A 27,832-nucleotide genomic window follows, 5' to 3' on the forward strand; every position below is an offset into this window, starting at 1 on the left:
TCTCCGTGGCAGGCTCGTTTCCCAGAACCCGAGGCGCGAGCGCTCAAGATCCCGAAAAAGGCCCACTCATATTGATTGGCGGCTGCTGCAGCAGCGGCAGCACTTGGCGCGGGTTTTGGGTGGGACGAGTAGCAACGCGCTGAAGCAGTGAGCGTACCCTTCTCTCTCGTCTGTCGCCGAGCAAAGGGATAGGACGTAGGAGCTCGATCTCTCGCCCGGCGAACGCCGTGTTTACCCCCGGGCCGCTTTCAAAACACCAGAATGTAGTAGTAAGAGGAGGAGGGCGAGGAGGATGGGTGGAGAGCCGCGGTTCCACTGCTTTCTTTCACTTCAACGCGTGGGAGGAAGTCCTCTCTGACACCCACGGCTCGGCCGCCTGCGTTCGGTGAGCTGGCGCCGCGTTTGTTTGTTGTGTGGTGCGCGGTTTCGTCACTCACGGCGAACGTCTCTTTTATTATTATGTACGCTCGCCTCGGCGCGTAAGTTTCTTGCCCACGCGTTTCGCCTGCGAGAAATTTTATTAATAAATTGAATGCTGAGATAGTCGGGCAGCAAGCGCAGCTTTTTTTTTTTTGTACTTTATTTGAAAATATCCCTCTCTCAGATTTGATACATTGGGAATTGTGCGCGGAGTCTGCGAAAGAAAATCAGCGTCATTCATAGTAAGACGCTTTATTACCTTTTTTCTAACTATGTACATGATATATATCGCGACTAGATTTAAAAATGTCGTTACATATCTCGTCTGCTCATAAAAAAAAAAAAAAAAAAAAAGAAGAATGTAATTCATGGCTGTCGAGAAGTTGTCTGGAAGGAACAGTCATTTTTTTATCAGTCTCGGTTACGCGTCAAGAATTGAAATGAAGTGGAACCAACAAGGGTTAATATCGCTAGACTTTGCACCCATCCAATCCAACGTTAATAGAGAGTTCGTTCTAGTAACGTTGGTCCAATCTTTGGCAACGCGGCCTTGTGACGCAGCTTGCCACAGATCGTTGCGTCTGAAAGATCGAGTAAAGGTTGGGAGGCGTACTGCGGCACATATATCGCTGCTACTTTTTAATCTTGACAGAAAGCAGAGAATAGGTTTTCTTTTTTTTTTATCTCTTTCTTTTGTCCGGCAGAACGGATGGAGAATGGCTCTTCCTTTTCTATCACGTCGCCCTTCGAGGTAGCTTTTCCCGCAAGAACACACATTCTGCGGTGAAGCTAACTTCGACGGTATGTGTGCTGTCGGCCTTTTCTACTGAGTTGACAATTGGTATTGTTGTGTCACGCCTCACTTTGTTTCGCTGTTCCCGCTCACAGCTGGACTTATTTGGAGCTTCTTGGGCCAATTTTTGAAAGAAGCGAGAAGGGGTGCGAGACGGAGCGTGCGTGCACGTGTGCATATCTTTAAAGGTCAACTCCGGTGGTTTTTCCATCATTCTGTGTTTTTGGTTGAATTACATTACTTGGCACGTCCTGACTCGAACACAAAAAACCGTTTTTCGAAATTCCAATTAGAAGTATTTTTAAAAAGGAAAAACAGCAAATCGAAACCGAAACTGCTTTCACGGCCAGAAACGACGTCCCAGGTGACGAAATGGTGACGTCACACTCAGTATTAGAGAAACACTCGTACGTGCGTTGGATGGAGAAAATAAAGTATGGAAATCATGAAGCATTGCATAAAATGTCTGAGGTAGTTCAATATAAGCCTCAGAATTTCATAATCATGTGGGAAGTGGACAGTAACGCCGGTATACTGTTTGTGACGTCAGAAATTCAGTGTGGCCGGCAGAAATAGTCTCAACTTAAAGGGCAACTCCGGTGGTTTTTTCATCATTTTGTGTTTTTAATTGAATTACATTCCTCGTCACGTCCTGACTCCAACACAAAAGCCGTTTTCCAAAATTACAATTAGAAGTATTTTTAAAAAAGAAAAACAGTAAATCGAAACCGAAACTGATTTCACGGCCAGAAACGACGTCACATTTGAGGAAATGGTGACGTCACACTCAGTATTAGAAAAACACTCGTACGTGCATTGGATGGTGAAAATAAAGTATGGAAATCATGACGCACTGCATAAAATGTCTGAGGTAGTTCAATATAAGCCTCACACTTTCATAATCACGCGGGAAGTATACATTAACGCCTGTATACTGTTTGTGACGTCAGAAACAGTGTTGCCGGCAGAAATAGTCTCAACTTAAGCCATGAAAACAGCATATTTTAAAGCCGTATTGCGCGTGAACGGATTATCATACAGCACCCGAATTTTGTAGAATGCGTCAGGACGGAGAGAAGAACCTGTGGTAAAAGTTTCACTACAATATTCGAATGTCAAAAAACCCCCGGAGTTGCCCTTTAAGCCATGAAAACAGCATATCTTAAAGTCGTGTTGCGCGCGAACAGATTATCGTACGGCGCCCAAATTTTGTAGAATGCATCAGGACGGAGAGGAGAATCTACAGTAAAATTTTTATTAGAATATTCGAATGTCAAAAAACCCCCGGAGTTTTCGGCCTTCCTAATTAATGTCTGCGTCACTGCAAAAAGTCTAAGGAGAATTTTTTTTTAAAGAGGGCATTGTAATCTAACATTGCAATTGCTGCATTTCTGCACCTTGATGCACCTTCTGCACATCTTTCATGCCCCATACAAATTTTACATCACCTTTAGAACAAGTGAAAGAGAAGTGGCCATCATTTAAAATTTTTATTTGTGTCTGTAATATGTCGAATAGGACTACTAATTAACCTTCGACTTCAACACTCATGACATATATTGCGAACAATTGCTTAGCTTATTTACACACGGGTCGAAATCGTGTGTGAACAGACAAAACTAAAGAAAAAGGAGTACAGGCATGGGCAAAGTAAACGCAGCAAGCTTTTTTTGGTATTGCAGTCACGCTGTCTTGCAGGTGTCAGACATAGCAAAATATTAATTGTCACAGTAAAAACGCACTGACGTCGGCTGCTAGCTTGCAAATACTACGGCTGCAAATTTCTAATAGGACACGTGTGAAAAATGTTCGAAGGCAATATAGCCTTATGTTTGTCCGCACCTGCACATAATGTATGATGGGAAATTACGCCGCAGTCCAGACTGCGAGCAACAAGCATTATGTAAAAAAAAAGGGGGTAAAAAAGTGCTGTTCGACACCACTGGCATAATACAGACGTGGAAAACGACTTAAAAAGCACACTTGTGCACCAGGTATAACAGATTAACGGATTAACTCGGTAATTAAACGCACACTTATCAGGAAGACTAATTCGTGCACAACGCTGTACACACACGCGGAAGGTGTACCAGAATTCTGAATTATGATCACCTTTTAGAAAAATATCAGCAGTCAGTAGACACGACTGTTGAATTTTTATGCCTCAATCTTTTATCGTTGCAATAGAAATCTATTATTATTATTATTATTATTATTATTATTATTATTATTATTATTATTATTATTATTATTATTATTATTATTATTATTATTATTATTATCCGTATCAAGTCCGCTTCGCGGGATAGCGCATTTTACACGCTCATGTTTTGCTAATGCAGAACACCTTTCCTACAACTTTTTTTGCCTCGAACCGGAATATCTCAGTGATCAAAAACAGTGGAGCATTTGTCACCTATAATTTAAGTAATAAAGGTTTCAACAACGTTTATAATTGAATCTTCTAGGGTTCAGAAAAAAGTGCAGTGAGCATGCATGAAGGATAATGTCACAACCATGGAAACAATAAATTTGCATTAAAAACGCTGCCAATAATTTCGGGGATTTTAAAAAGAGTAACGGATGAAAAATTATTCAAAAGTGGCCACATTTATTATGTTTTGTAGAAAGTGCAAGCCCATAGCAGCGTGATCTGAAGGCAAGATTGTTATGGCAAGCCAGTGTGAACTGAGGTGCGCGCGTGGCCACAATTGAGGCATTAACATTTTTTTTGTGTGTGTATGTTTTAATGTGATCAACTACCACTCAGAAGCGACGTTATTTTTTTAAGAACCTTCAAGAGACAGCAGGCAAGGGAATTTAGCTCACACCTACAAGACACATATGCTGCGAACACTTTTTTGATTGCATTAGGTTTTGAGCATGTTGAGCCTGTGCTATGGACACCTTGATATGCTTTGTATCTTACGTCACCACCTTCTAAAACTCATATATATATATATATATATATATATATATATATATATATATATATATATAAATGAAGGGGAAATGAGGGTGCTCGTTATAATACATGAAGAAAAGAAGCCAAAAAGACATAAAATACAATCCCCAACGCTTTCCTTGGCCTCGCCGACTGTTGGCTTCTTTTCTTCATGTATTATAACGAGCACCCTCATTTCCCCTTCATTTATCTGCTTGTAGCTTACGGGGGTCTCGGTTCTGGCAGTCTTGAAGCCATAGGTAGCGTAAGAGGGTTCTAGCACAGCTTTCGCCCTCGCTTTTGATCACGTTCTACGTGACGCTGGCGGTGACACAGGACGTTCCACGTCCGCCGCTATGGCTGAGGGTGGCGCTGGTGAACACTCTCAAGGTTCGTATGCAGACAAACATTAATACCCAAGAAAGTAGCAGTGGGGACAGCGGCCGATGTAGCTCAGTTGGAAGAGCACCCCGGACGCGATATTCGGAGGTCGTGGGTTCGGTCCCCACCGTCGGCACGTTGTTTTTTTCTTCTACTTTGTGTTTAATTATCTTTCCCCTAAATAGATTACATTACTAATTTCTGTGATTATCCGAGTAAAAATTAAAAAAAAAAAGACATAAAATACAATCCCCAACGCTTTCCTTGGCCTCGCTGACTGTTGGCTTCTTTTCTTCATATATATATATATATATATATATATATATATATATATATATATATATATATATATATATATATATTGCATTTAGCATTTCCAGTTTCGCTGTATATTCAAGAATATTTAGCAGAAAGAATTGAGTTATTATCATAAGCCGTTCAAAAGTTAAGGCATTCTTTGCAACCCCTCCTGCACTTATCCAAGACCGAAACTGAAAGTTTCTGATTTCTCAGCATATGCTCTCTCATCATAGATAGTGCTTCATATACCTATTAAGTAATTATAATTTGGCTACTGCGTTATAAATGCTTTTGGAAACATTTTGTGCTACCTAATATTTTCGATTTAGTAAAACTTTCCACTAGAGGGCTGCAGGGTGTCGTGACGCTGGGGCTATGTCGACCCGGCCTTCACTTGGTAGCGTGCAGAGACTCGGGGTTGAAGTAGGATTGAATCTTCGAAGTTGGTGAAATATGTACAAGCAGGTTTAATGGCACTTTGAGAAACTTATTTACAAGATTATTTACACGAAAAAGAAGGGTACATCAGCAAAATGGCAAGCGTTAAGAGTTCATAGCGAGAAGCGACTGGATGAGCCGTTTACCCAGGGCCCAGAGCGACATTTCGTGCTCTGCAGCGTCCTTAAAAACCCCCTATGTCCAGCCCCTCTCTGAAGATGCTGACCAACCAAATCCAGGGCACGCCCCTCAGGTATCGGCATCCAATCGAACACATCACTGCACTGATGGTCTGAAGCACTGACTGGTCCGGCATTCATTCGTTGGGCGTGATCACTTGTTGGCGGGAAAGCTTGGGAACGGCGAGGAGAGGAGGTACATTTCTATTCTTCAGCAAAGAAACCACAGGCTGGTTCTGGGGGTTTTACTTCTCAGAAACCCGAGTGCACGTGGCGCCGCATAGGGCTCCCAACATGGTCCCTTTTCGACAATTGCAAATCTTTCCTGCATTCCCGGGAAATCACTTAATGGCCGTATGAGTCATGCTCTTCTCTTGTCCTGCACGTCAGCGGACATGTCACTCTGTCGTCTCCTTTGGATAGGAGGCATTCATCACTGGAGGATAGCACTTCTCGACTGGAAGGGTGAACAAAAGAAAGCACTTCCTGCTATTTCCCGCAGGGGGACGTTTCTTTGTGTTTTTCCAGACGTTCTCTTGACAGGGCCAATTTGGCATTTGCAGGTTGTCCACAAAGCAAAACATGCTTACAAAACAGGATTCCTGGAAACAGGCTCACTTAGAGCCAATGGACCATCACCACATATTCACAAAACTTTTCCATGCCCACAGGCGAACAATAGAGCGCGCAAATGCGGATGCTTGGTCGTAACAGCCTCCTCCCCCGCCAGAAGAGACTCGGAGGGCAGCAGCCGCAGCTGCTGCATGAAGAGACGACTTAATGGCCTGCACGTGAACGCTTGAAGCTCGCTGTTGCATGTCGCGTTGTCTTGATTGTTGTAGGCCAAATCGAGCTGTCTGAAACTCAACCACATGTCGAAGCAAGCACTCGGCTCCCGTCTGAAGAGACCAGGTCAAAAGAAAACTGCCATTGTTGTTCGAGAAAAGCCCACTCTCAAGACGTTCAGGACCCACGTATTCCTAGAAAACCAAACGTGCTGCTTTACATAGTCACACATATACAAGCGCACGAAAAAAAAAAAACCTGATTATCAATTTGGATACATGGTGAGGAACATCTCGGACCGCTTAGAAAGAGCGGCTAAGCGCGTCCGCATTCCCATTTAACTTCCCCTTTTTGTATCTTATTTCAAAATTGTACTGCTGTAAAATCAAGCTCCACCTAAGAAGGCGACTGTTCTTCGATGTCGCAGTTTGCAGCCAAGCCAGGGGACAATGGTCCGTCTCTACGGTGAATTTGGCCCCTCCAAGATAGCACTGCAATTTTTGAATGGCCCATACAATGCAAGCGCATTCTTTCTCTGACGCGCAATAAGCCCTCTCTCTAGAACTCAGTTTTCTGCTCAAGTAGAGCACGGGGTGCTCATTACCGTCGTCATCTCTCTGGCAGAGAACAGCACCTAACCCTCGATCACTGGCATCACACTGGACCGTGAATTCTCGGCCATAGTCTGGAGCTCGCAATACCGGACGGCTAATCAGCACAGCCTTCAGGTTTACGAAGGAGGCTTCCTTTTGTTCGTCCCAGACTACATTTGTCGGTTCTGTCTTGCGGAGAGCGTCGGTCAGAGGGCTAGCCAAAGATGAATAGTTAGGGATGTAGTGATTGTAGTATCCCGTCAGACCTAGGAATGCTCGAATTTCCGTCTTCGTGCTCGGCCGCGGGTAGTCTGCTACCGCAGAAATCTTAATCTCGCTGGGTTTCCTGAAACCTTGACCTACATTGTGACCCAAGTAGTCCACGGTCGCCCTTGCCAGGCAACATTTCTCGGCCTTTACGGTTAGTCCAGCTTGACGCAAAAGGCTCAGTACAGCTCTTAGATGTACCATATGGTCCGCCCATGAGTCGGAAAAAACCGCAATGTCATCTAAATAAGGCACCGCGAATGTTTCACACCCATTTAAAACCCTATCCATGAGTCGGGAAAAACAAAATGGAGCATTTTTGAGCCCGAAACTCATCATTGTTGGCTGGTAGCTGCCCGTCGGAGTGACGAAAGCCGCGTATCTGCTGGCGCGTTCAGTGAGCGGTACTTGCCAGTATCCTCGAGTAAGGTCCAGCGTAGTCACATATGCCGCTCTACTGACCTGTTCTACTCTCTCCTCAATATTCGGAATAGGATACACTTGATCCCTGGTGAGAGAATTTAGCTTTCGGTAGTCTACCACAGGCCTAGGGTCTTTACCTGGAGCTTCTACTAAGATCATAGGCGAAGCATAATCGCTTTCCGAGGGTTTTATTACTCCTAATTCCAGCATGCGAGTTACTTCCCTATCCAGAATTTCTCTTTGCCTTGGAGAAAATCGGTAGCACCTTGATCGCACTGGCACGTCTGAAGTCAGCTCAATATCGTGCTCAGTCAAATCAGTTCTGCCTGGCCTGTCCACGAAGCAGGCCTCAAACTCTGTTATTATCTCGCCCAGATCGGACAGCTGGGATTTCTTTAGTTCTCCTCTCTGCTCCGTCTTTTTGAGAAGCTCCTGAGCGTTGCTTCCTTTTCCGCTGAGGCAAATCAAGTTGTCCCCCATCTCCTCGGGAAGGTTTAACGTTAGATTTACCACGGCTTCCCTCTGCACATAAGGCTTCATAAGATTGCAATGATAAATGCGCACTGCTTTACGCCTATCGGGGATTTTCACTGCGTAGTTAGTGTCAGAAAGCTCTGCAACGACTTTAGCAGGTCCTTCCCACTGTACTTCGAGCTTATTCTTGGGATCATTGGCTTGCTCCATAGCTAAGTCCTCTCGGGTTCCACTTAAAAGTCTCGTGAGATTACTAGACACTGGCGGCAAGAGGTTACTTTCAAGAACGTCCTCATTCCGTGTCTTATCAAGCTCACTTTCATGTTGACTTATCTGAGATGCCTCGCTCTCAAAGTTTTCTGGCCCGCTATTTTCCGCATTTACCACTGTTTTAACTGCCGTTTCCTCCGCTGTTGATTTTTCTGAAATGAGCAGTGTAGCTAGTTCTCGCGCCTTTGAACGTGTTAAGGCCTGCACATCTCTGTCTCCGAAAATCAGAAGGCAAGCTTTGACCTTCTCGTAGTTGTCCGCGTCCTCCTTGTTTAGCCGCGCGACAACCTCCGCTGCCTCGCAGGGCAGAACCGTCAATAATCTCTGAGACCACGTGTCTCGCTGGAAGGACAGTTCTTCGCAAGTTCGCTCAAAGTTACCCAGATACAGACCGATATCCCCTGATATCACATATGGCTGCATGTACTTTGACATCTTGAAATCTGCCTCCTTGTTGAGAAGAGGTACCGCTAGCTGGGGACAATTGCCCGACCTCTTGCTCAACTCTACTTCTAATTTCCGGAGCTCAATTTCTAGCTCCCGCTTTTTTGCTTCTCTCTCAAGCTTTTCACGTTCGTGCTCCCTTTCCTCTTTTTCCCTCTCAAGTTCACGCTCCCTTTCCTCTTTTTCCCTCTGACGTTCGCGCTCCCTTTCCTCTTTTTCCCTCTCATTCTGCTGTCTGAGCTGTTCCTTTTTTTGACCGATGAGGTTCCATGCTTCACTGAGCTCCTCATCATCGGCTCCCAAATCAGTGATTGCCTTTATAATCAAGGGTTTTCGTGCCAAACCACTTGTATTAATTCCCAATTCCTCACACAATTGCAACAGTTCCGGTTTCTGCAGCTTTTGTAGGTCCATGATCGCTCCGAGTGTCGGCTACTTCCAAAACAACAGTGCAAACTACCAAACCTAAAGGCGTTTCAACACTTTTTACCAGTTCTAAAATCTAACCCTGTTCTAGAACCTGGTCCACATCAGAAGAAAAGCCAAGCACTCACCCACACATGCGATCGATGTTCCGAGCTGCTCTCTTGTTGGCCGATTGTTGCTCCTGCTTGTTGCTTGAGATGCCACCTCCGATCACCAGATGTTGTGGCTTGTAGATTCTGATCCACCTCGAATCACCAGATGTTGTAGCTTGTAGATGCAGATCCCAACGCTGGTCACCAGTGTTGGGGCTTGTAGATTCAGATCCCACCGCTGCCACCAGTTGTCGTGACGCTGGGGCTATGTCGACCCGGCCTTCACTTGGTAGCGTGCAGAGACTCGGGGTTGAAGTAGGATTGAATCTTCGAAGTTGGTGAAATATGTACAAGCAGGTTTAATGGCACTTTGAGAAACTTATTTACAAGATTATTTACACGAAAAAGAAGGGTACATCAGCAAAATGGCAAGCGTTAAGAGTTCATAGCGAGAAGCGACTGGATGAGCCGTTTACCCAGGGCCCAGAGCGACATTTCGTGCTCTGCAGCGTCCTTAAAAACCCCCTATGTCCAGCCCCTCTCTGAAGATGCTGACCAACCAAATCCAGGGCACGCCCCTCAGGTATCGGCATCCAATCGAACACATCACTGCACTGATGGTCTGAAGCACTGACTGGTCCGGCATTCATTCGTTGGGCGTGATCACTTGTTGGCGGGAAAGCTTGGGAACGGCGAGGAGAGGAGGTACATTTCTATTCTTCAGCAAAGAAACCACAGGCTGGTTCTGGGGGTTTTACTTCTCAGAAACCCGAGTGCACGTGGCGCCGCATAGGGCTCCCAACATGGTCCCTTTTCGACAATTGCAAATCTTTCCTGCATTCCCGGGAAATCACTTAATGGCCGTATGAGTCATGCTCTTCTCTTGTCCTGCACGTCAGCGGACATGTCACTCTGTCGTCTCCTTTGGATAGGAGGCATTCATCACTGGAGGATAGCACTTCTCGACTGGAAGGGTGAACAAAAGAAAGCACTTCCTGCTATTTCCCGCAGGGGGACGTTTCTTTGTGTTTTTCCAGACGTTCTCTTGACAGGGCCAATTTGGCATTTGCAGGTTGTCCACAAAGCAAAACATGCTTACAAAACAGGATTCCTGGAAACAGGCTCACTTAGAGCCAATGGACCATCACCACATATTCACAAAACTTTTCCATGCCCACAGGCGAACAATAGAGCGCGCAAATGCGGATGCTTGGTCGTAACAAGGGCGCTCTGTCATTGCACGACCGGCTTTATTACTGTTCTGTTGTCAAATTACAATGCGCGCGTTTGCTTTCAGCGTTGTCTGGGTTGTGTGGCCTCGTTCATAGCATATTTCGACCTTGTAATCTTACAGCTCTAGCCTAGCAAGTAGAAAGCTAGAATAATAATTGCAATATGGCAAAGTTCAGTACAAAAAGAGCACACGAAGCGTGCAGGCAGCACGGAAGTCAGCTGGAGATGCAAAACAGGCGAGAAGAAAAATGCGCACTTCATCTCGCTCAAAAGGAGATCGTGCTGCTTCCAAGGAGGGCCCAAGCTACGAGCTTGGTGGATTTTAGACTAACTGAATGTTGTTGTTTTTTTTTTATTACCTGAACATTTGTTTCAAAACTTTAGACCCATTTTTCTCAAAACTCAATTTTTTGCATCATTTAATCACGCGAGCAGCGATAACTTCTCTTCTATTAAATATTTTTGCATGAAATTTTGTGTGCTGTTTCTTTCTAAAATACGCTGTGCACTCAAGCAGAATTACTTAAAACGGATGGTAAGTTTTAATACTTTGGCCTATTCTGAAAACAAATTGCAGAATGTAAACTTTTTCAGCTCTTTTATGATAGCACACCTTAGCTTAGAGATACGACAATTATTGTGGTTAGGTGCACAGGGTATTGTCTTCATTATGTGCCTGTCAAGTCGCTTCTGAATCGCACCTGCTATTTCATAGTTATCACTGTTTGTGCAACATCCATATTTTGACTAATTGTATTTGCATAAAATTTTTGTTTTACAGTTCTAATAATTTTATTATGTTAAAGGTTCCAACTACCCTGCCTTTATTATTAAAAAAATAGAATTTTAACTTTTGGACTAAAATTGTGTAGTTTTTTCTCGAAGGTGGTGACATACCTTAAGGACAAGTTTTCAAACTTGCAAAATTCGCTTAGCCTCCTGCACCTGCGCTAATTTTACATTTCTCAGAAATGTTTTTCAAGCCTTTCAAGCATGCTGCACGTAATGCGGTGATCATGACAGACTTTTTAATTTTGCACCAAGATTACTTTGTTAATTTCCATTTTGTTCCATCTGGTGCTGAATAAAATAACATAAGCACAGTTATTTTTTCATTTCACGTACAAATTAATTTGGTTGGGAATGTATGCAATCCTCTCTTTATACACTGAAAGTCGAATGATCCGACTGACCTTAGAAGTTGTGCTTTCATCTTTGAAGAGCACTTCGTCTAAGTTTCTAAGCATATGAGGCAACAAGTCATTGTGAAACCATTATGATTGGAAGCACGCTGCTCTATGCTTTCCGTGCTTACGCCCTGGCATTGGTGCTTTACCAGGCTTTGTCATGTTCTCTGAATGCTCTTCTGTGTGGAAGTTGTGGTCTTTTCAACTGCTAACCAGTCATGGACGATGTGTCCCTTTGTGTGTACACGCCCATCATCCACTGCTAATAAACAAAATTTCTCGTTGCGTGTAAAAATTTGTGACTCAAAGGGGCGCTTTTAGAAAAACGGAGGGGTGCGAAGAAAAATCACACATAAAAGCGTGCATTTAAATGGGAAAAAATAAATATTGCCTGCATTTAATATATTCATTTTTCCTTTTTCTTACTTTTCTCACAGAAAACCTGGGGTCCCACCATACTATGGAAATAACTCCTCCGTACAGCAACCTTCAGAGAAAAGGTAGGTAGAAGTTGAAAATAATGGCTGTTAGCATTTTTTTTTTGTTCAGCTGGCAAAGCCTTTTTCGCTTCCTTTTCAATGCATGTGACCTGTTATATATTATGCATTATGCAGTGCAACAACATTTAATTGCCATTGGGTCTGGCAGTATGACATTGTTAGTGTAGGAAGGAACCCATTAACATATTCACTGCATGGATCCCTGGTGGGTCACATCACTTATTTTTGCTGTGCAGCTGCTGGGTCACACAATGAATCCATGGCAGAGATTTTACTGTAAGGTCTAAGAAGGAGGACCTGAAAATAAAATCTGTCCCATTTCATTGTGTGACCCCGTATTCCTGGCCGCACAGCAAAGACAAGTGACATGATGAATTGGTGACCCTTATTGCACTGAACATGTGAACTGTTTTCCTTCTTCATTCTTGTGCACAAAAAGTGTGATGTTTCGAGCTCTGATATGTGAATCAAATGCAAGTTTAGCTAACTTTATCCTAACAGAGGCTGAGCTCATATCTGTTACTTTACATTTATTGCTGCATAAGATATGGCAGAAATTCGTGTAGCTTTTGAAGGCTTTCATTGTCTTATACAGTATTTGCGAAGATTTAATACATTTCCTCTGCCTCATTCTCTGGCTCATTTTCAGTGAAACTTTGCAAGGAGTTTGCACATTGTGGTAACTTTTGCTTTGTTGTAAGTTTGACAGTGGCCGTGCATCGTGCAAACACGCATCGTGTGCACTGAGATCAAGGAACCTAACTATGAACGCTGGGTGGCCATCAAATGGCGGTGGGTGCCCTGTCTGCCATCTGCAGGGGACTCACAAGCCACATAGTGCTCGTCTATAGGCCTTTTTCAGCCAGCTGCTTTTATTTTCACACAGCATATGGCTCGCACAGCTGCTCTTTGTAGGCAGCCTGGCATTGGTGACATTTGGTTGCTCGTTCTCGGTGCAGACTATAATGCGTTTGCATCACTCATGACAAAAACGGGTAAACATCATAGTCAGACTTGCTACTAGACAAAAGTTACCATGATGTTCAAGCTCTGCACGCAGTTTCACTGCAAACAAACCAGTGATTGAGGGGGGAAAATTTGAAAAAGTTTTCACAATAAAGGTACACCATACTTATGCCATGCATTGTTTAAACGGCGCTTGTCATTAGGCACTGCAGGGCACAGGGAGGACCTTGAATCACTATTATGCATGCCACATGGTCTGCTGCTTCACTCTGCTTGTGACTAAAATACAAGTACATACTTTAAATGAAGCATCTACAGTATGCTTATCGTGTATTTCATGCATCACATGTGCTTGGCATCTTTCTGCATGCCATTCTCTGGTCTCTTCTTCCACTCTGCAGTATCTTGTTGGAAGCACGCTTCTCTAGACATAGCCTCTATATTTAAGTGTGAAACGATTTTAGGTCGCATGCCGTAGGTTTTAAGAAGTGAATTTGACAAAAATAAAGCTAATGTCATGGTGAAATAAAATTTGGACAACCACTCGTTCACTGAAGTTATGCTAAATTTGTTTCTGGATTGTTGTCGTACCAATAGGCTTGGGGTAGGAGCTTGATGTAGTACTAAATAGTTTACAATGGTTATATTAGATCAGCTTCGTGCACAGCACTCACTGGCCATAATGTTTGCCTGCATTTAATAGGGCTTTCGCTGTCATACAGTGGCGCCACCATGGTGGCGCCACTGTATGACAGTGAAAGTCCTGATAAGGCTCTGGCACTCACATCTGACTAAACCCATTCATTTCGTTCACAAAGCAGCAGATGGCATTGGCTTACACTGTCTGCAGCAAAATAAGGGTTGGGAACTTTTTCTTCTCCTCTAGTAGACTTCCCCACTTGCCTGCAATGGCTCCGCATGCAACTGCGTGTGTATGTGTGTACGTGTGTGCAATGCAGACCAACATGGCGTGATGGGCTTCCTGGGTGGGCTCCCCTTGCTACCAGGTGGCTCCCAGCCATTGCATCAGCCGCAGCCACAGCACCCATTGGCAGCCACTGCCACTGTGCAGCCAGGTGCAGCTGGGGACTTGCAGCAGCAGCAGGAGCACCTGCAGTTCCAGCAGCAACTCCTGCAGCTGAAGCAGGAGCAGCAGGTACTACATATGAGACATGCAAGGGAGGCCTGTGCTCAGCTTGCCTGGGTACATAGCATTTTCGAAAAGTTCCTAGGACACTCGTTATGGAACTTAAACAGCAACTGCCAAAACTGTGTCATCAGGGGGTGACAATGTTATATTTCATTGTGAAACTGAAGTACAATGTTATATTTCATTGTGAAACTGAAGTAGTAAAGAAGTTCACTGACCTACTTTTTACTGAAGAGTCTTGGCAAATGGATTGGTACCTTTACTATCTTTTTTTCAGTCTCACCATAGTATTTGTGCATCAAGTGCCTAAAGAGCACTAGGCAATTATCCTTCTTATCACTGAAAGCTTTCAGGGTGCTCACTTGGTGCTTGTTGCAGGTATTATGACTTCAGGACTTTAGCAAAGCACTTTTCTTAACTGGGTGAAGCGAGGGAGCTTTCCACTTGAGGCTTGTTGGAGCACAGCAGCAGGCACTGAAGAGAAGAGTTTGAAGTTGTTTTTATTTCTGCTAATCTGACAGCTGGGGCTTCTCTACTTCCAAGCATTCCTGGCTTTCGAGCACTGGTCACCAACTGTGCCATGTTTTGCATTCTAAGTGGTTTGTATCAACAGCAACAACATATTGCTGCCACGAGCCTATAATTATTTATAGTGTGAAAGAGGAAACAGGCAAAGTTAACCTTATTTATTTTTCTCGGTGAAGCCGCTGTGGAGAGTACAAAAAGAAATAGCAAATAGTCTGGTATTAAAAACAGTCTTAATATGCTGCATCACACTGCACAGTAGTGAGACATGCAGGACTGTCAAGATGAAGCTTAAAGGTGGAGATGTTTTACTGTAAAGGTGTTTTTATTTTATTAGTTGGGGGCAGAAGGATGAAACTGTGCTTGATGCTGCAGTATTAGCTGCCGCTAGAAATGCATATAGCATGTTTGATCAGAATTAAGTTATGCAATCCATTGACAGGTTGCTACAATCTTCACTATTAAATTGCTTTAATGCTCTTGCATCAAAAGTTCCTATTCTCGGAAACTCGGGCATGATTGTTGTTGGCATTTTGAGTGGAAAATCACAAGCATCATTTTGGCATGGGGCAGATGGCTGGTAATATGGCTGGGCACTTGTCTGTCTATGGAGTGTGTCATCATAAGACCGTATGACATAGCTGAGTTGGCAGGACTGCTGCAAACTCGAGCAATTTCTTTGAGGTAGGGGCAAAGGAGGGGGGCGATTTTAAGTCCCCATTCTCAGAAACTCGGGCATCATTGTTGTCGGCATTTTGAGTGGAAAATCACAAGCATCATTTTGGCATGGGGCAGATGGCTGGTAATATGGCTGGGCACTTGTCTGTCTATGGAGTGTGTCATCATAAGACCGTATGACACAGCTGAGTTGGCAGGACTGCTGCAAACTCGAGCAATTTCTTTGAGGTAGGGGCAAAGGAGGGGGGTGATTTTAAGTTCCTATTCTCGGAAACTCAGGCATCATTGTTGTCAGCATTTTGAGTGGAAAATCACAAGCATCATTTTGGCATGGGGCAGATGGCTGGTAATATTGCTGGGCACTTGTCTGTCTATGGAGTGTGTCATCATAAGACCGTATGACACAGCTGAGTTGGCAGGAGTGCTGCAAACTTGAGCAATTTCTTTGAGGTAGGGGCAAAGGAGGGGGTGATTTTAAGTTCCTATTCTCGGAAACTCAGGCATCATTGTTGTCAGCATTTTGAGTGGAAAATCACAAGCATCATTTTGGCATGGGGCAGATGGCTGGTAATATGGCTGGGCACTTGTCTGTCTATGGAGTGTGTCATCATAAGACCGTATGACACAGCTGAGTTGGCAGGACTGCTGCAAACTCGAGCAGTTTCTTTGAGGTAGGGGCAAATGAGGGGGGTGATGGGAATCAAACCGTCCAGGAACCTTGGATCCCAAGTCGGGCACTCTACCCATAGGCCACACAGGCATGCTCATACCACTTGGTTAAAGTAGAGATTTACATAGAATGTAGTAGCTTGCAATTGGATGTTAATGAGTATGTGTGAGATATAGTAGGGGCACAGATAAAGGGATGGGTGGCTAGGGGAGCAGCAGAATGTATTTATGGGGACGAGTATCCTCATAACGCTTACAGGCGGAGCTTACCTTTAAAAGTGGCTCTTGCCAAAGTTTTGTCTCACTGCTACTGTTCTTCATATCAGCTGCATAATGTAGGATAATATTTAAGGATGTATGCATTTTGGTGATTAGAGTACATAAATATGCAATTTCGTTCCAAATTTTACTTGCTTGAGGGGATCAGCACAATAAAATTATGGCATAATTTTAAAGTGGGCCAAATGCAGGAGGAGGAATAACTTTATTTGATGTATGGCAGGATTTAGAGAGACCAGACCTAGGTCTCCCACGTGGGAGCATTGAGAGTACTGTGTTGTCATTTCAAGAGACTTGTTCTTTTAATGGAAATAAGCTGCCTGGTAAGGCTGCTAAATATGCATGAGTAATTTAGTTGGAAATTTGCACTTTGGTGGGTGTGGACAAGATTATATACTGCAAGTAGCAAGGAGGGTGAGTTGTCCTTCACTTTTGCCAGCTCTTGCAGAGCCACACTAATTGAAGTACCTTGTCTGGTCAGATTTGAAGAAAAATGGGAGACCATATCGGCATCGACCATGACATCTGTATAGACTTGTTGCCTGCAGCAAAAGGCATGACCATAAGTTGCGCGCCTGGGTTTTGCATCTGGGGCTAATGCTGGCTTCTCTTGCATATAGGATAGTCTCATCTCAATTATAGTCCTGCTGCAATGTAAACTCGTGCCATATTGCCCATTTGCTTACTATAGCAATGAAAGTACTGTAACTAGAGTTAGAGGAGGGAAAAATTGCAAGGAACATCGTCCAGAACAGTTTGAGGCCTAATATAAGTTGGGGAATGAAGCAGAAGGAACCCCTGACGCGTGTAGGTTTCCTCAGTTGGTAGTTACTTGTGGCATAGCTTGCAATAAGTTTCTGCAAAAACTGTAACTTCGTGTGTGTACCTATGTGCTGTAATTAATCAGTGGTTGCGATATCTGGCTCCCAAGCTCACAATCACAAGATCAAATTCCAATTGAAAAGAGCGCCTTTTAAAAGGCGATGTGATAACATCCTTGTGCTGTTGATATATCAGTGCATGTTAAAAAAAAAAAAAAGAATGTATGAATCTCATTGCAGCCCTCTACTATATATGATATGGCATCTCACTTAGCTCCTGTGTAGCTTCAGTGAGTTCTGCTCCACATGGTGCTTTTGTGTACCTCTGTGATTCTGTTGCCTCTTACACGGGTGCTATCACCGCTGCTCTGGGGAGCGGAAAGAGGGCCAAGAGCGTGGACTCATGGCATTTCTTGCCACGTTGCAGGTGCAGCAGCAGTTACTGCTTCAGCACTACCAGCGGCAACAGCAGCAGCTGGCACAGGAGCATGAGAAGCAGCTGCAGGAACGCATCAAAGAATACCTTGAACATCAGCGCCAGATCCAAGAAGAACACAAGCTGGAGCGCGAGCGCATTGAAAAGGACCGCCAACTAGACCAGCTTCGCAAGAAGGACAAGCATGAACAAAGTGAGCCTTATTGTTCTCTTATTCTGTTCTCCCTTTCCTTGCTTGTTCCCCAAAACTGTGTTTCAAGCATAATTTAGCTTTTTTATATTCTGTGCCATCTCCTTATGCTTACAGATAACAAAGCTTCATGCTGCTTATGCATTTGCTTGCCTTGGAAATCAGTACTATAACAGCCAGCGTCTTCATTCTAAGATATACTACTTGTGGCTACTCCGGTTTGGATTGGCATTTTTTGTTTTTATTTTGGTTCTGCGTATCCAGGTTAGCTGCAACTCTTATAAAGATTGGTCTTCTGCTATTTTGAAGCTGGCGGGTATATGTTGTAATGGTCTGAATGCGAGTTGACATTGATTCACAGTTAGGTCGCAGCAGAAAAAAAGACGGAGACATAAAACGGTAGACACAGTTGTGTATAAGCAGTGCTTGTCTTTCCTTTTTTTTTTACATTTTCTCATCTTGGTTTCAGTTAAGCTTGTTGTGAACTGTGGTGTATACTTCACTCTTTGGTACCTGGTTTTGTTGCGACTTACACTTCAGATTCATTCTTCTGATAGCTTCATGTGTTTTCCATGCTTCTGCAATTTTTTTGCTGAGATAGCAGCATCAGCAAAAAAGAAAAAAAAGATAAATGAACCTACTGGTTAGTAAGCAGTTCGCTTCATTTTTCTCCTTTTTTCTCTCTCTTTTTTTTCGTCTTTTTAATTTGTTTTTACTGCTATTCTTTTGTTGATGGGCTGTCTCTTTTTTCCCTTCGTGTTTTCATTTTGTGATGCACGTCGTCTCTCCGTGATGCACGTCGTCTCTCCGTGAGCTACCAAGGCCTTACTAACTTTTCTGAAGGACACAGGGTTGATTAATACCCTTTAAAACTCATCTGTGTGTGATTATGTGCGTATGAAAGTTAACTTTTCTTAAGGACACAGGGTTGATCAATACCCTTTAAAACTCATCTGTGTGTGCTTATGTGCGTGTGAAAGTGTGCGACACCGATTCTCTTTTTTTTCTCATTTATTTCCCCTTCCCCTCCCACAATCTGTCACCCTCATCCCTCAACCCTCATCAGGAGTAGCATGCTAGGCTTACCACCAGGCAGACATCTCCTGTTGCCATTAAAATATATCTCTCTCTCTCTCTCTCTGTGATGTCGCATACCTTAAGCCAGATTTTTTAGCTTTCTTCCTCTGAGTGCGCCACAAGAAATTTTGGAACCGTTAAATGCATTTATAGTATATTATAAAAGTAGCTACATTTACAGTGCAACAAGAGGTGTTTGCTTAAGGAACCCTGGAATATTTGGTGGCAAGCAAGGCTGTGTTGTATCAACATTAAGCTGTCCTTTGCTAGGTTAGCTTGTCGGCAGCTGGCTTTTGCAGTGGTGAGCTCATTCTGCTAGCAGTATTAGAGAAGTTATACATGTTACAAGCAGTGCAGGGCAAAAAGTAAAAAAATATGAGAAATCGTGATAGAAGGATGTGTAAAAAAAGAAAAGAAAGGATTGAGCTGAATAACAGTGTCTATCCAAGGCACTTTTACACAAAAAGTATAGTGTACAAACTTGTGAAATTTTTTTTGTTTGGCTTTTGTTGTTCGATTTACTCTCTAGAGAAATGCTGATATGTGGATTAAAACATACTAATGAAATGTTCTTATTTTGGCCTGAAACAATTCAAGGTGCTGTGTTGGTCATGCATGTTGTATAAATTCAGAGTAGATAGCAAAATAGTGGCAGTTTTGTTACTGACAACAAAATTCAGAAAGTTACTAATTTTTCCTAATTGCTTCTGTTAGTTGGAATAGTTTTGGTTCCAATGTTTGTATAATCTAAATTGGCTCTGTTGGTTTTAGCTGTCTAAATGTTTACTTTGGGCTAGTAGCTGCTCAGAGCATGCAGTGACTTCTTGACTTTTTGGCTCTTAGTACAGAGGGCATAAAGGACACAATATTCATGCAAGCAAGGCAGCAATGGGAACTAGTTGGTTGCACATTTTTGATGGAACTTGCATGCTACATTTGTCCTGTGTACCTCTGTTTGTGTTGTCACTTTCCTACTGCACCTCATTATTGCTGACTTTATATGCTAAGTTCTTAAACTCAGTACAGTCCTCTAGTATAACTGCTTTACCCTGCCTTTTGCCCAAAGTACAAAGTGCTTAGGATTAGGAAACTGTTGCAAATATTGGTCTTTAACCTACAGTAGCTACATATCTTGCTGCCTATAGCCCCTGCTTTCCTGTGGACAGAGTCTTTTATCTCTTTTTGGTGGGGCGAATCATTGGAAGTGTTTGTTTGGACAGCGGAACAGATGATTACCATGGTGTGGCCTCCTTGTTTCGAGCTGGAGCACAAAGAGAAAGTAGGAAGCCTCTGTTATTGTCAGCACTTGTTCTGGGAAACACGTGCTGACTGCAGGATTGGTTCGTGCCCCGTGCCAGTGTGCCGTTTTTATCAGTGGTGCAGCAGGCAAGTCGCATGCTTGCTGCCCACACACAGTTGGTGCCATGCCCATGACACGTCGCATCGTGTGTCTGAGCCAGGTTTCTATTTTGAATGAATGAAATCAGCTTCTCGTGTTTTCTCGTGAACGTAATCCCCTCTCGTCGTGTGAGAAGACATGCCAGGCACTGATGGAGGGCAGGCGTAGAGGTAGGTAGCAGATTGCGTAACTTTGCTCACCTCTCTGATGGTTCCTGCAAAACGAGCCAAGCAGCTGTCTGTGCACCTTGATTTAGTGCTGGCATGCAGACCGGTCTGCGAAACTCTATGGTGGAAGCTCTGGTGGTCCGTGGAATAGAATGGTGCAAAAATAGTTACATGTGCTTTCTTTTTTAGTATGCTTAGATGAATATGCGTGGTGTGAGTGCATGATGGGATGGTTGCACGGAGCTGACACTATGACTTTTTAGGGCAGGTATGCGTGCTAGGCAATTTCGCTGATGTACGAAAACAAAATTAGTGAATGTGTCCTAACTCTAACACCAGCGAAGAGCTAAGGTTCCCTCCCGCTTCTTCTTGCTGGCTTTGTTGTGGTACAAGTCAACCTGTTCTAGTGTTCCACCCACTGGCCCGATCACTCACCCTGTTATGTTCTAGTGTTACATTACCTTTCCATGTATTCATATTACTTTGCATTCTATGCTCAAAGAGTGAGCATGTAGTTGAAAAATGGATGCATAACTATACAGCATACAGCACTGAATGTGAAATGAATAAATCTGTGTGTAACTGCTCATGCCTAAAGTCCCTATTTTATTCACGCTTTTAGACTGTACAGTCTAAAGTACCAGCATTCAATTTTAAATTCCTTCCACGCAGGTGCTGTAGCATCGTCTGAGGTGAAGCAAAGGCTACAAGAATTCGTTCTGAACAAGAAACAACGGGAAGCAGCAGCCAACAATGCCAATACATCCCCTCCTAACTTCAGAAATTGGTGAGCTGCGAGTTTCCTTTCAACACCCTCAGCATTGTGGATGTAGTAAGCTTGAACTGAAGCTAATTGGGCTGCCACAACAGTAGCCAGTATTTTTATGGCTGCTGAAAAACATTTTGCTGAGCAGGCTGCAGAACCTGCAGGGTTTCACATACAGTTGTGGATTGTGAGCGCAACCAAAGCATTGGATGCAAACGATATTCGCCACTTCACTTGTGCCAGGGGCAATGTTTGGTAGTGGCTATTCAGCTTGAAGGTGCACCTTTTCAGTGTATGCATTTTTATTTAATACTTTACAAACCTTAGGTGAGTTCTTTGCTCTTCTATGACAATTTTGGCAATTCTAGGTCTGATTAAAATATGAACACCCTTAATTATTATTCATGAAGCAAGCAGTGTGATATTTATTTGTAACTGGTTGCTAAATACACGCATTTCAGGATTTTTTACATTGAAACATGAATCATGCTTCTTGCTTGTATCAGCTAGCGTAAAGCAGTGGAACAAGTTGTGTTCCGTCCATGCACATGCATGAGCAGTAATTACATTTGATTCAGGCTTTACGGTATATTCTATAATAAATGCAGCTCACCCGCTGCTTCAGTTCAGCATAACTTTATTGTTTTAACCCCCCCCCCCCCCCCCCTACCTACCCTCTCCGTCACAGCATGCAGGCCTCTGGGAGAGAGTACGGGGTTTATTTACTACTAGACTAATACTTAAATTCAAATGAAGCTGCAGCTGCCAGTTGGGTCAGTTCCTTTTGCATCCTATGATCGGGCTTCTTAATGCTTCATTCCGTACTCTATCATCTTCATACTTGCTTTTTCCAGGAGCTTCTTCACATTTTCTGATGATGTGATCCACGTCGGCCACTCCTCCGCAAAAGATGCATTTTTCTTCCTGGCTTAGGGCCTTCTTTCTTCTTTCTTTTTTGTTTTGGTCCATGCCCTCCATCTTCAGTTTTTTCTTTACTGCTCTTCTGTGTTTTTTCACAAAGTGCCGTTTGACGATGTTTGTCTCTGCATTTGTCTAGCTAATAAAGAGATAGCATCCATGCTTAAACACCGCACAAAAGTTAGTGATAACATGCCTGCTTATGGAATAAGAGAGAAAAGCATGTACATTCTCTCTATATATAGAAGGCTATTGATAAAGGTGGGCCAAGAATGCAGCTTGAAATAAAATGGCTTTATCTCGACATCACAGCATCATCTATTGTTTACAGTATCATGTGGACATAATAGTCTAACAACACTGTCCGTTTGCCATTGCCTTGTATTTAAAAAGGAGTTTTCAAATATAAACAGCTACTTTTAGCTTTTTCAACATAAAATGGCTTTGCTTTCGCTTTGTCTAACTATTTACCTGGATCTGAAGAAGCATTGTTACGATACAGAAAGAGTTGTGCTATCAGATTTTTCCGCCCTCTGAGTGATCACTTGTTAGCTGTAAATTGTCACCTTGTGGAGCTTGAGATAAACTTGCTGCATATAACCTGCAGGTCCTAGGCATCCACATCTTATTGGTCATCAGGTAGCTTAGGCCTTGGCAATTACTTTAAACTTAAAATATGGTGATGTAGATAGGCATCTTATAAGGTAAGGCACCTTATAAAGTACTAAAAGGATTTTGTTTGCTTATGTCACTGCAATGTTACATGCAAAGAAAAACTAGAAGAGCTATTGCAAAGGTGTAATGAAAGAATAAAAAAATTTAATTGAGCTTGCTAACTGAGCAAGTAGTCGGTATGTAGGTAATTGCCGACCCCACTCCCCGATAGAACAGTCTCATAGGAAATCAAACAGAAATGAGAAGGGGGATTTACTCAAGAGAATTTCAGAACTTCCTCATGTGCTGTTGGCTTATTTTCATCCTTATCTCATTAAGAAACCATATTTTTGTTCTGTTAAACATTGCATTTAGCACTGGTACTTGCGTGATGCAGTTGTCATGCATACAGCCAAACAGCATTGCACCATGTTCAGTCCAGGAATTGTTCTTCACTATACTTAAACCGAGCAGTGTCACATTCTGTGTTCTCTGTAGCAGGCATAACATGCAGCAGTTCTGTTTCTGTTCTCGAGTGCAGGTCCAGGCAGCGTTCATCGCTGGACCAAGCTTCGCCTCCTTCAACAAGCGCTGTTTCGCCTCAGTGCAGACATCTGCTTCTGGGGAAGTACGATGACGATTTTCCACTCCGGAAAACGGGTAAGTTGCACATGCTTCTGCTTTCGTGCATGGTGCATATGTGTTGTGGCATTCTTAACAGCATCAGTTATTGTGACATGATTTTCTTCATTGCTTGCGTACCTTACTTCTGCCTAACAACTTGTGGTCGACCCTGATTCAATCTTTCTGTATGCAGCCTTCTGCACGGAAGATTTCTTTGTTGGATTTTACCATTAATCTTGTCATTTGATGAGCTTTAAAATGAATGCTGCCTTTGCAAGGCATTGCACACCTTTAAGTTTAATACATGATGAATTTTGACATTGAGGAGGCAGCTCTAATTCTCTCAATGACACTCGAATCATCAGGGACATCCGAAATGTTTATGTAACCTTATTATGTGAGACTGAAGTAACCAGTGCAAAAGTTTTGACAGTTAACTTGTTCCATCATTAAAATCAGTTGTTAAGTCTGTTGCAAGTTCCAGATTTGTAGTAAAATATAGATGGGAAGTTATAATGTGCGCTTTTTTCTTTTGTTTTTGGCGCAACAGTCTGTTTCGCCTGTAGAATAGAACCTTCAGCGAAGTACGTCTTCTTAGGAATTGTGCTGGGAGTTGCCCATCTAATGGAAGAGGCATGATTTTATCACTTCGAACTCAACATGCCCCATGTCGGAATGATTGTACTCTTTATTGTACTAACAATATGGGTGAATTGACTACCAGTAATTTCACTTGTTTTACTCATGCTCTGCATCACCTGTACATCTGCTGCTACATGATTATGGCATTAGATTGAATCCAGCATATTTCTATGTAGACAGGGGGCAGTGCTTATCTCACCAGTTTGATAAACTATCATCCTCTTATCTATACAAGAAGCAGTAGTGTCACTATCTTCACCTGGAGGTACTTGTTGTAGGAAGAACAATTTGAACACTTCATTAAAGTGCCAAAATGCTATTACTTTATTTGGTGTCTTCGCACAATCTCTTGATATCTCCTTAAAATGTTGATAACAGATGGTGAAGGCAGCAGTGTTGCTTTGTATGTTAGCTTGCTTTGTAAACACATAACCTACTTTTGAGGTAAGAGATGCTGCAGCACTTGCTGTTTTTAAATGTCCCAGCATATTGCTTTCCTGTTCTGATATTGGTGCCAGTAAAGAGTACCATTGCTACATAGATTAAACTTTTACCGGCTGCTGGTGTTGTCACTGAGAAGTGTCTACATTTAGATTGTAGTGGGCCATATGAATGCCCTATCACTGTCACATTGATTAAGATGCGTACACACACATCAATATTTCTACTAAACTTGAGTGAATCAGCATTGGCCTAAAGTTTCTGAATGTTCCATTAATTTTTTTCTCATACTTTGAACGCTCCTCCTTTAAGCTACCTTTCAGCCTGTGCCAATGAATGACAATTAAATTTAGGTTAATGTGCATTCAACCATGATGTTTTAGCTGCAATAGCACACTGTTGTAGTGTGCAAAAGCATAAGTATTGAAATTAGAGTCAGTATTTTGTTGGCACACTAGTATTTTTAGTCCTAAATTGGTTACAGCCAGAAACGTTTATCGTGAAGGCAACCGAACCCACTGTTTTAATGCCAGGAGTGAGCAGCAACATGCAGCTTGGTCAGATTGTGTCATTACACGAGCTCTGATCTGGCTCACTAAATGGTACCTACAACAGGTGTTTGCAGCCTTGCCTTAAGCCTTGCTTTTTAGGTGAGTGGGGTTGCCTTGGTACCTTAATTAGTCCAGGTACCTAACTGCAGGCCTAGCTTGCTTGACCCCTGCGAGCATGTTTTCCAAGCAAGCATGTGTGTGCCTTCTCTGTCCCCTTCCAGCGTCGGAACCAAACCTTAAAGTGCGCTCTGCGCTGAAGCAAAAAGTAATTGAGAGGCGCAGCAGCCCGCTTCTGAGGCGCAAGGACAAAGGGCCCATCCCTTTGAAGCGGCGGCCGCTTACAAGTATGCAAGCAACGGGCGCTGACCTTGCTGCCCGTTTCCTCATTCTCTCTTCCTTTGCTTACCTATTTTTGTCTTTTTTCTTTACTGTACACTCTAGCTTTCTCTGACCTCCTAGTTTTCCGAGGCCTTAATTCTCGCACTTTTGCAATGTACATACCTGTCAACACAAGCTTGGGACCTCAGAGTCCCACAGTGGGGTCTTAGATATAGCGGCACTCTGTTAGATTAGTTGGGAATACAGTTGAATCCCGCTATAACGAAATTCACGGTGCACGAAAAAAAATTCGTTCTCGCGGAACTTCGTTATCGCAAAAATTTGACGTGAAACGCAGAAAGAATTGCCCAAGCAGCAGCAAAGGCGTTTAATGCCAAAAATCTGTAAGCTTGGTTTGCTTACGCTTCACGGCGAGCAACGCCGTCACGCGATTTTCGCACTCGGTCAGCAAACCCATTGCAACATCGTCGTCTCGGACAGCAACGAAATTCCTGATGACATCAAAAGCGTCCATCACCTGTACGGCGGTTGCCGCAGCCGGCGCTTCCTGTACGTCGTCGTCTTCTTCATCGGAAGAGTCCTTATCATTCCGGGCAGCTTTTATGATCTGCTCATCACTCACATCTTCGTGAACAACAACACAAGCGTCAGCGCCGATGTATTCGCCGAGCTCGAGATTAGGCGGCACGGTTCCTATTTCTCCCAGCGTTTTCCAGGCGGCCGCGATCCCCGGAGCCGGTGACGCCTCTTCGTCGTCGTCTGTAACGCCTGGTGTTAGGCCAGCAGAGTGTACGGGTCGACCTTCGGCAAATCCGGCGTGCCTGAAACAGTTCACAATTACTGAGCGCCCCAGTGTGCTCCAGGCAGCAGACATAATCTGCAGTGCCACGTACAAGTCCACCTTCGTGTCTCGGCCGGTTTCAGTGTTAGAAAGCAGCCGCTGAATTAACCTCCCGCGGTAAGCGCGCTTCAGGCTAAGAATCACGCCCTGATCGAGAGGCTGTAAGACAGACGTGCAATTGGGAGGGAAAAACCTCAGCTCCGTGTTAGTGAGCTTGACTTCGTCGGAGTGATGCACTGAACAATTGTCCAAAAGCAAGCAAACTTTACGGCCCTGCCGGTTCATGTCGCGGTCGAATGCCATCATCCACTCGGTGAAAATAGCGCGGGTCATCCATGACTTGTTGTTCGCCTTGTACTGCACAGGTAGGCTACGAGTTCCCTTAAAACAGCGCGGCTTGGCACTTTTGCCTATGACTAACGGCGGACGCTTGTCCGAGCCATCCATGTTTGTGCAAAGCAGCACTGTGATGCGTTTTTTGCTGTGTTTGCCGCCGTGACAGCGCTGCCCCTTGAAGTCGAGCGTCCTAGCCGGCAACATCTCGTAGAATAGCCCGGTCTCGTCGGCGTTGTAAATGTCTGCAGGCGCGAAGTTGCATAAAATTCCGGCCATGTTACTCGCCTTCCAAGCAGCTGCTCCGTCCACGTCTGCTGACATTGACTCGCCGCACAACACTTTTCCAACGATGTTATGGCGGGCCTTGAAACGGTTTAGCCAGCCAATGCTGGCTTTAAAATCATCAATGCCAAGTAGGCATGCATAGTTCAAGGCTTTCTGCTGGACGATGCTTCCGGACAGGGGGACGTTGCTGGCTCGTGCTTCCACAAACCACGCATGCACTGCTTTGTCCAACTCTTCATGGAGGGGCCGCGTCACCTTTTTGTGCTTCGAGGATGTGCCTGAAGCAAGTGCCATTCTCACGCTGTCCTTATTGCCTAGAATCGTTGACAGCGAACTTGCAGGAATTCCGAAGTCTTCAGCAATTGCCGCTTTCTTCCTTCCGCTTTCTGCTTGGGCGATTATTTGAGCTTTTTGCTCAAGGGAAAGAGTTTTGCGTTTTTTCACTTGCGTTGCCATCGTGTCCTGCGGATGAAAACTCGTCGTTGTCGAAGAGAAAGGCAGCGAGTGAACAACGCGACCACGACACAAAGCCAAAATGGCGGAACTGCAATCACGTGATTTCATGCTTAATGTGGCTTTGGATTTGACTTGGACTTCTCGCCAATAAAACTAGTTTCGGTTTCGATTTTGAACGCGAAAATTTCGTTGAAGCGGAAACGCTCTGCAAAAATGGTTCGTTGTGCAGAGAAATTTAGGCCATTAGTTCTTATAGGATACTCGCGGGGAATAAAAAATTATTCGTTGTCGCGGAAATTTCGTTGTGGCGGTATTCGTTGTGGCGGGATTCAACTGTAAAGTGTGTTGAAAGTACTGAAAGAAATACGAAAATAGAATTCCCAGGCATTAGCATATTTATCCCTGTTCACCTTGAGCTTCAGGTATACTTCCAGGTACATGCATATGTATGCTTAAGTACACACACTCAAGT

The 27,832-nt window shown here is 43.7% G+C and overlaps 1 protein-coding gene across 11 annotated transcripts in view; it reads left to right on the forward strand.

Annotated features, from left to right (window-relative positions):
- LOC146198406 (histone deacetylase 4-like) overlaps window positions 1-27,832 on the forward strand; it is a 334,009-nt gene that overhangs the window by 279,542 nt on the left and 26,635 nt on the right. For 5 of the 11 annotated variants that reach the window (XM_084593895.1, XM_084593893.1, XM_084593891.1 and 2 more), the window contains 6 exons: window positions 12,088-12,150; window positions 14,076-14,320; window positions 17,666-17,867; window positions 21,180-21,294; window positions 23,387-23,505; window positions 25,325-25,447. In XM_084593895.1, the coding sequence (XP_084450021.1) occupies window positions 12,088-12,150; window positions 14,076-14,320; window positions 17,666-17,867; window positions 21,180-21,294; window positions 23,387-23,505; window positions 25,325-25,447 (867 nt within the window). The remainder of the gene's footprint in view (window positions 1-12,087; window positions 12,151-14,075; window positions 14,321-17,665; window positions 17,868-21,179; window positions 21,295-23,386; window positions 23,506-25,324; window positions 25,448-27,832) is intronic. The other 6 variants (XM_084593900.1, XM_084593898.1, XM_084593897.1 and 3 more) reach the window with 3 other exon arrangements.

The sequence above is a fragment of the Amblyomma maculatum genome, chromosome 2 (assembly GCF_055883805.1).
Source record: "Amblyomma maculatum isolate TAMU_Amacu chromosome 2, ASM5588380v1, whole genome shotgun sequence".
NCBI classification, from domain to species: Eukaryota; Metazoa; Arthropoda; class Arachnida; order Ixodida; family Ixodidae; genus Amblyomma; species Amblyomma maculatum.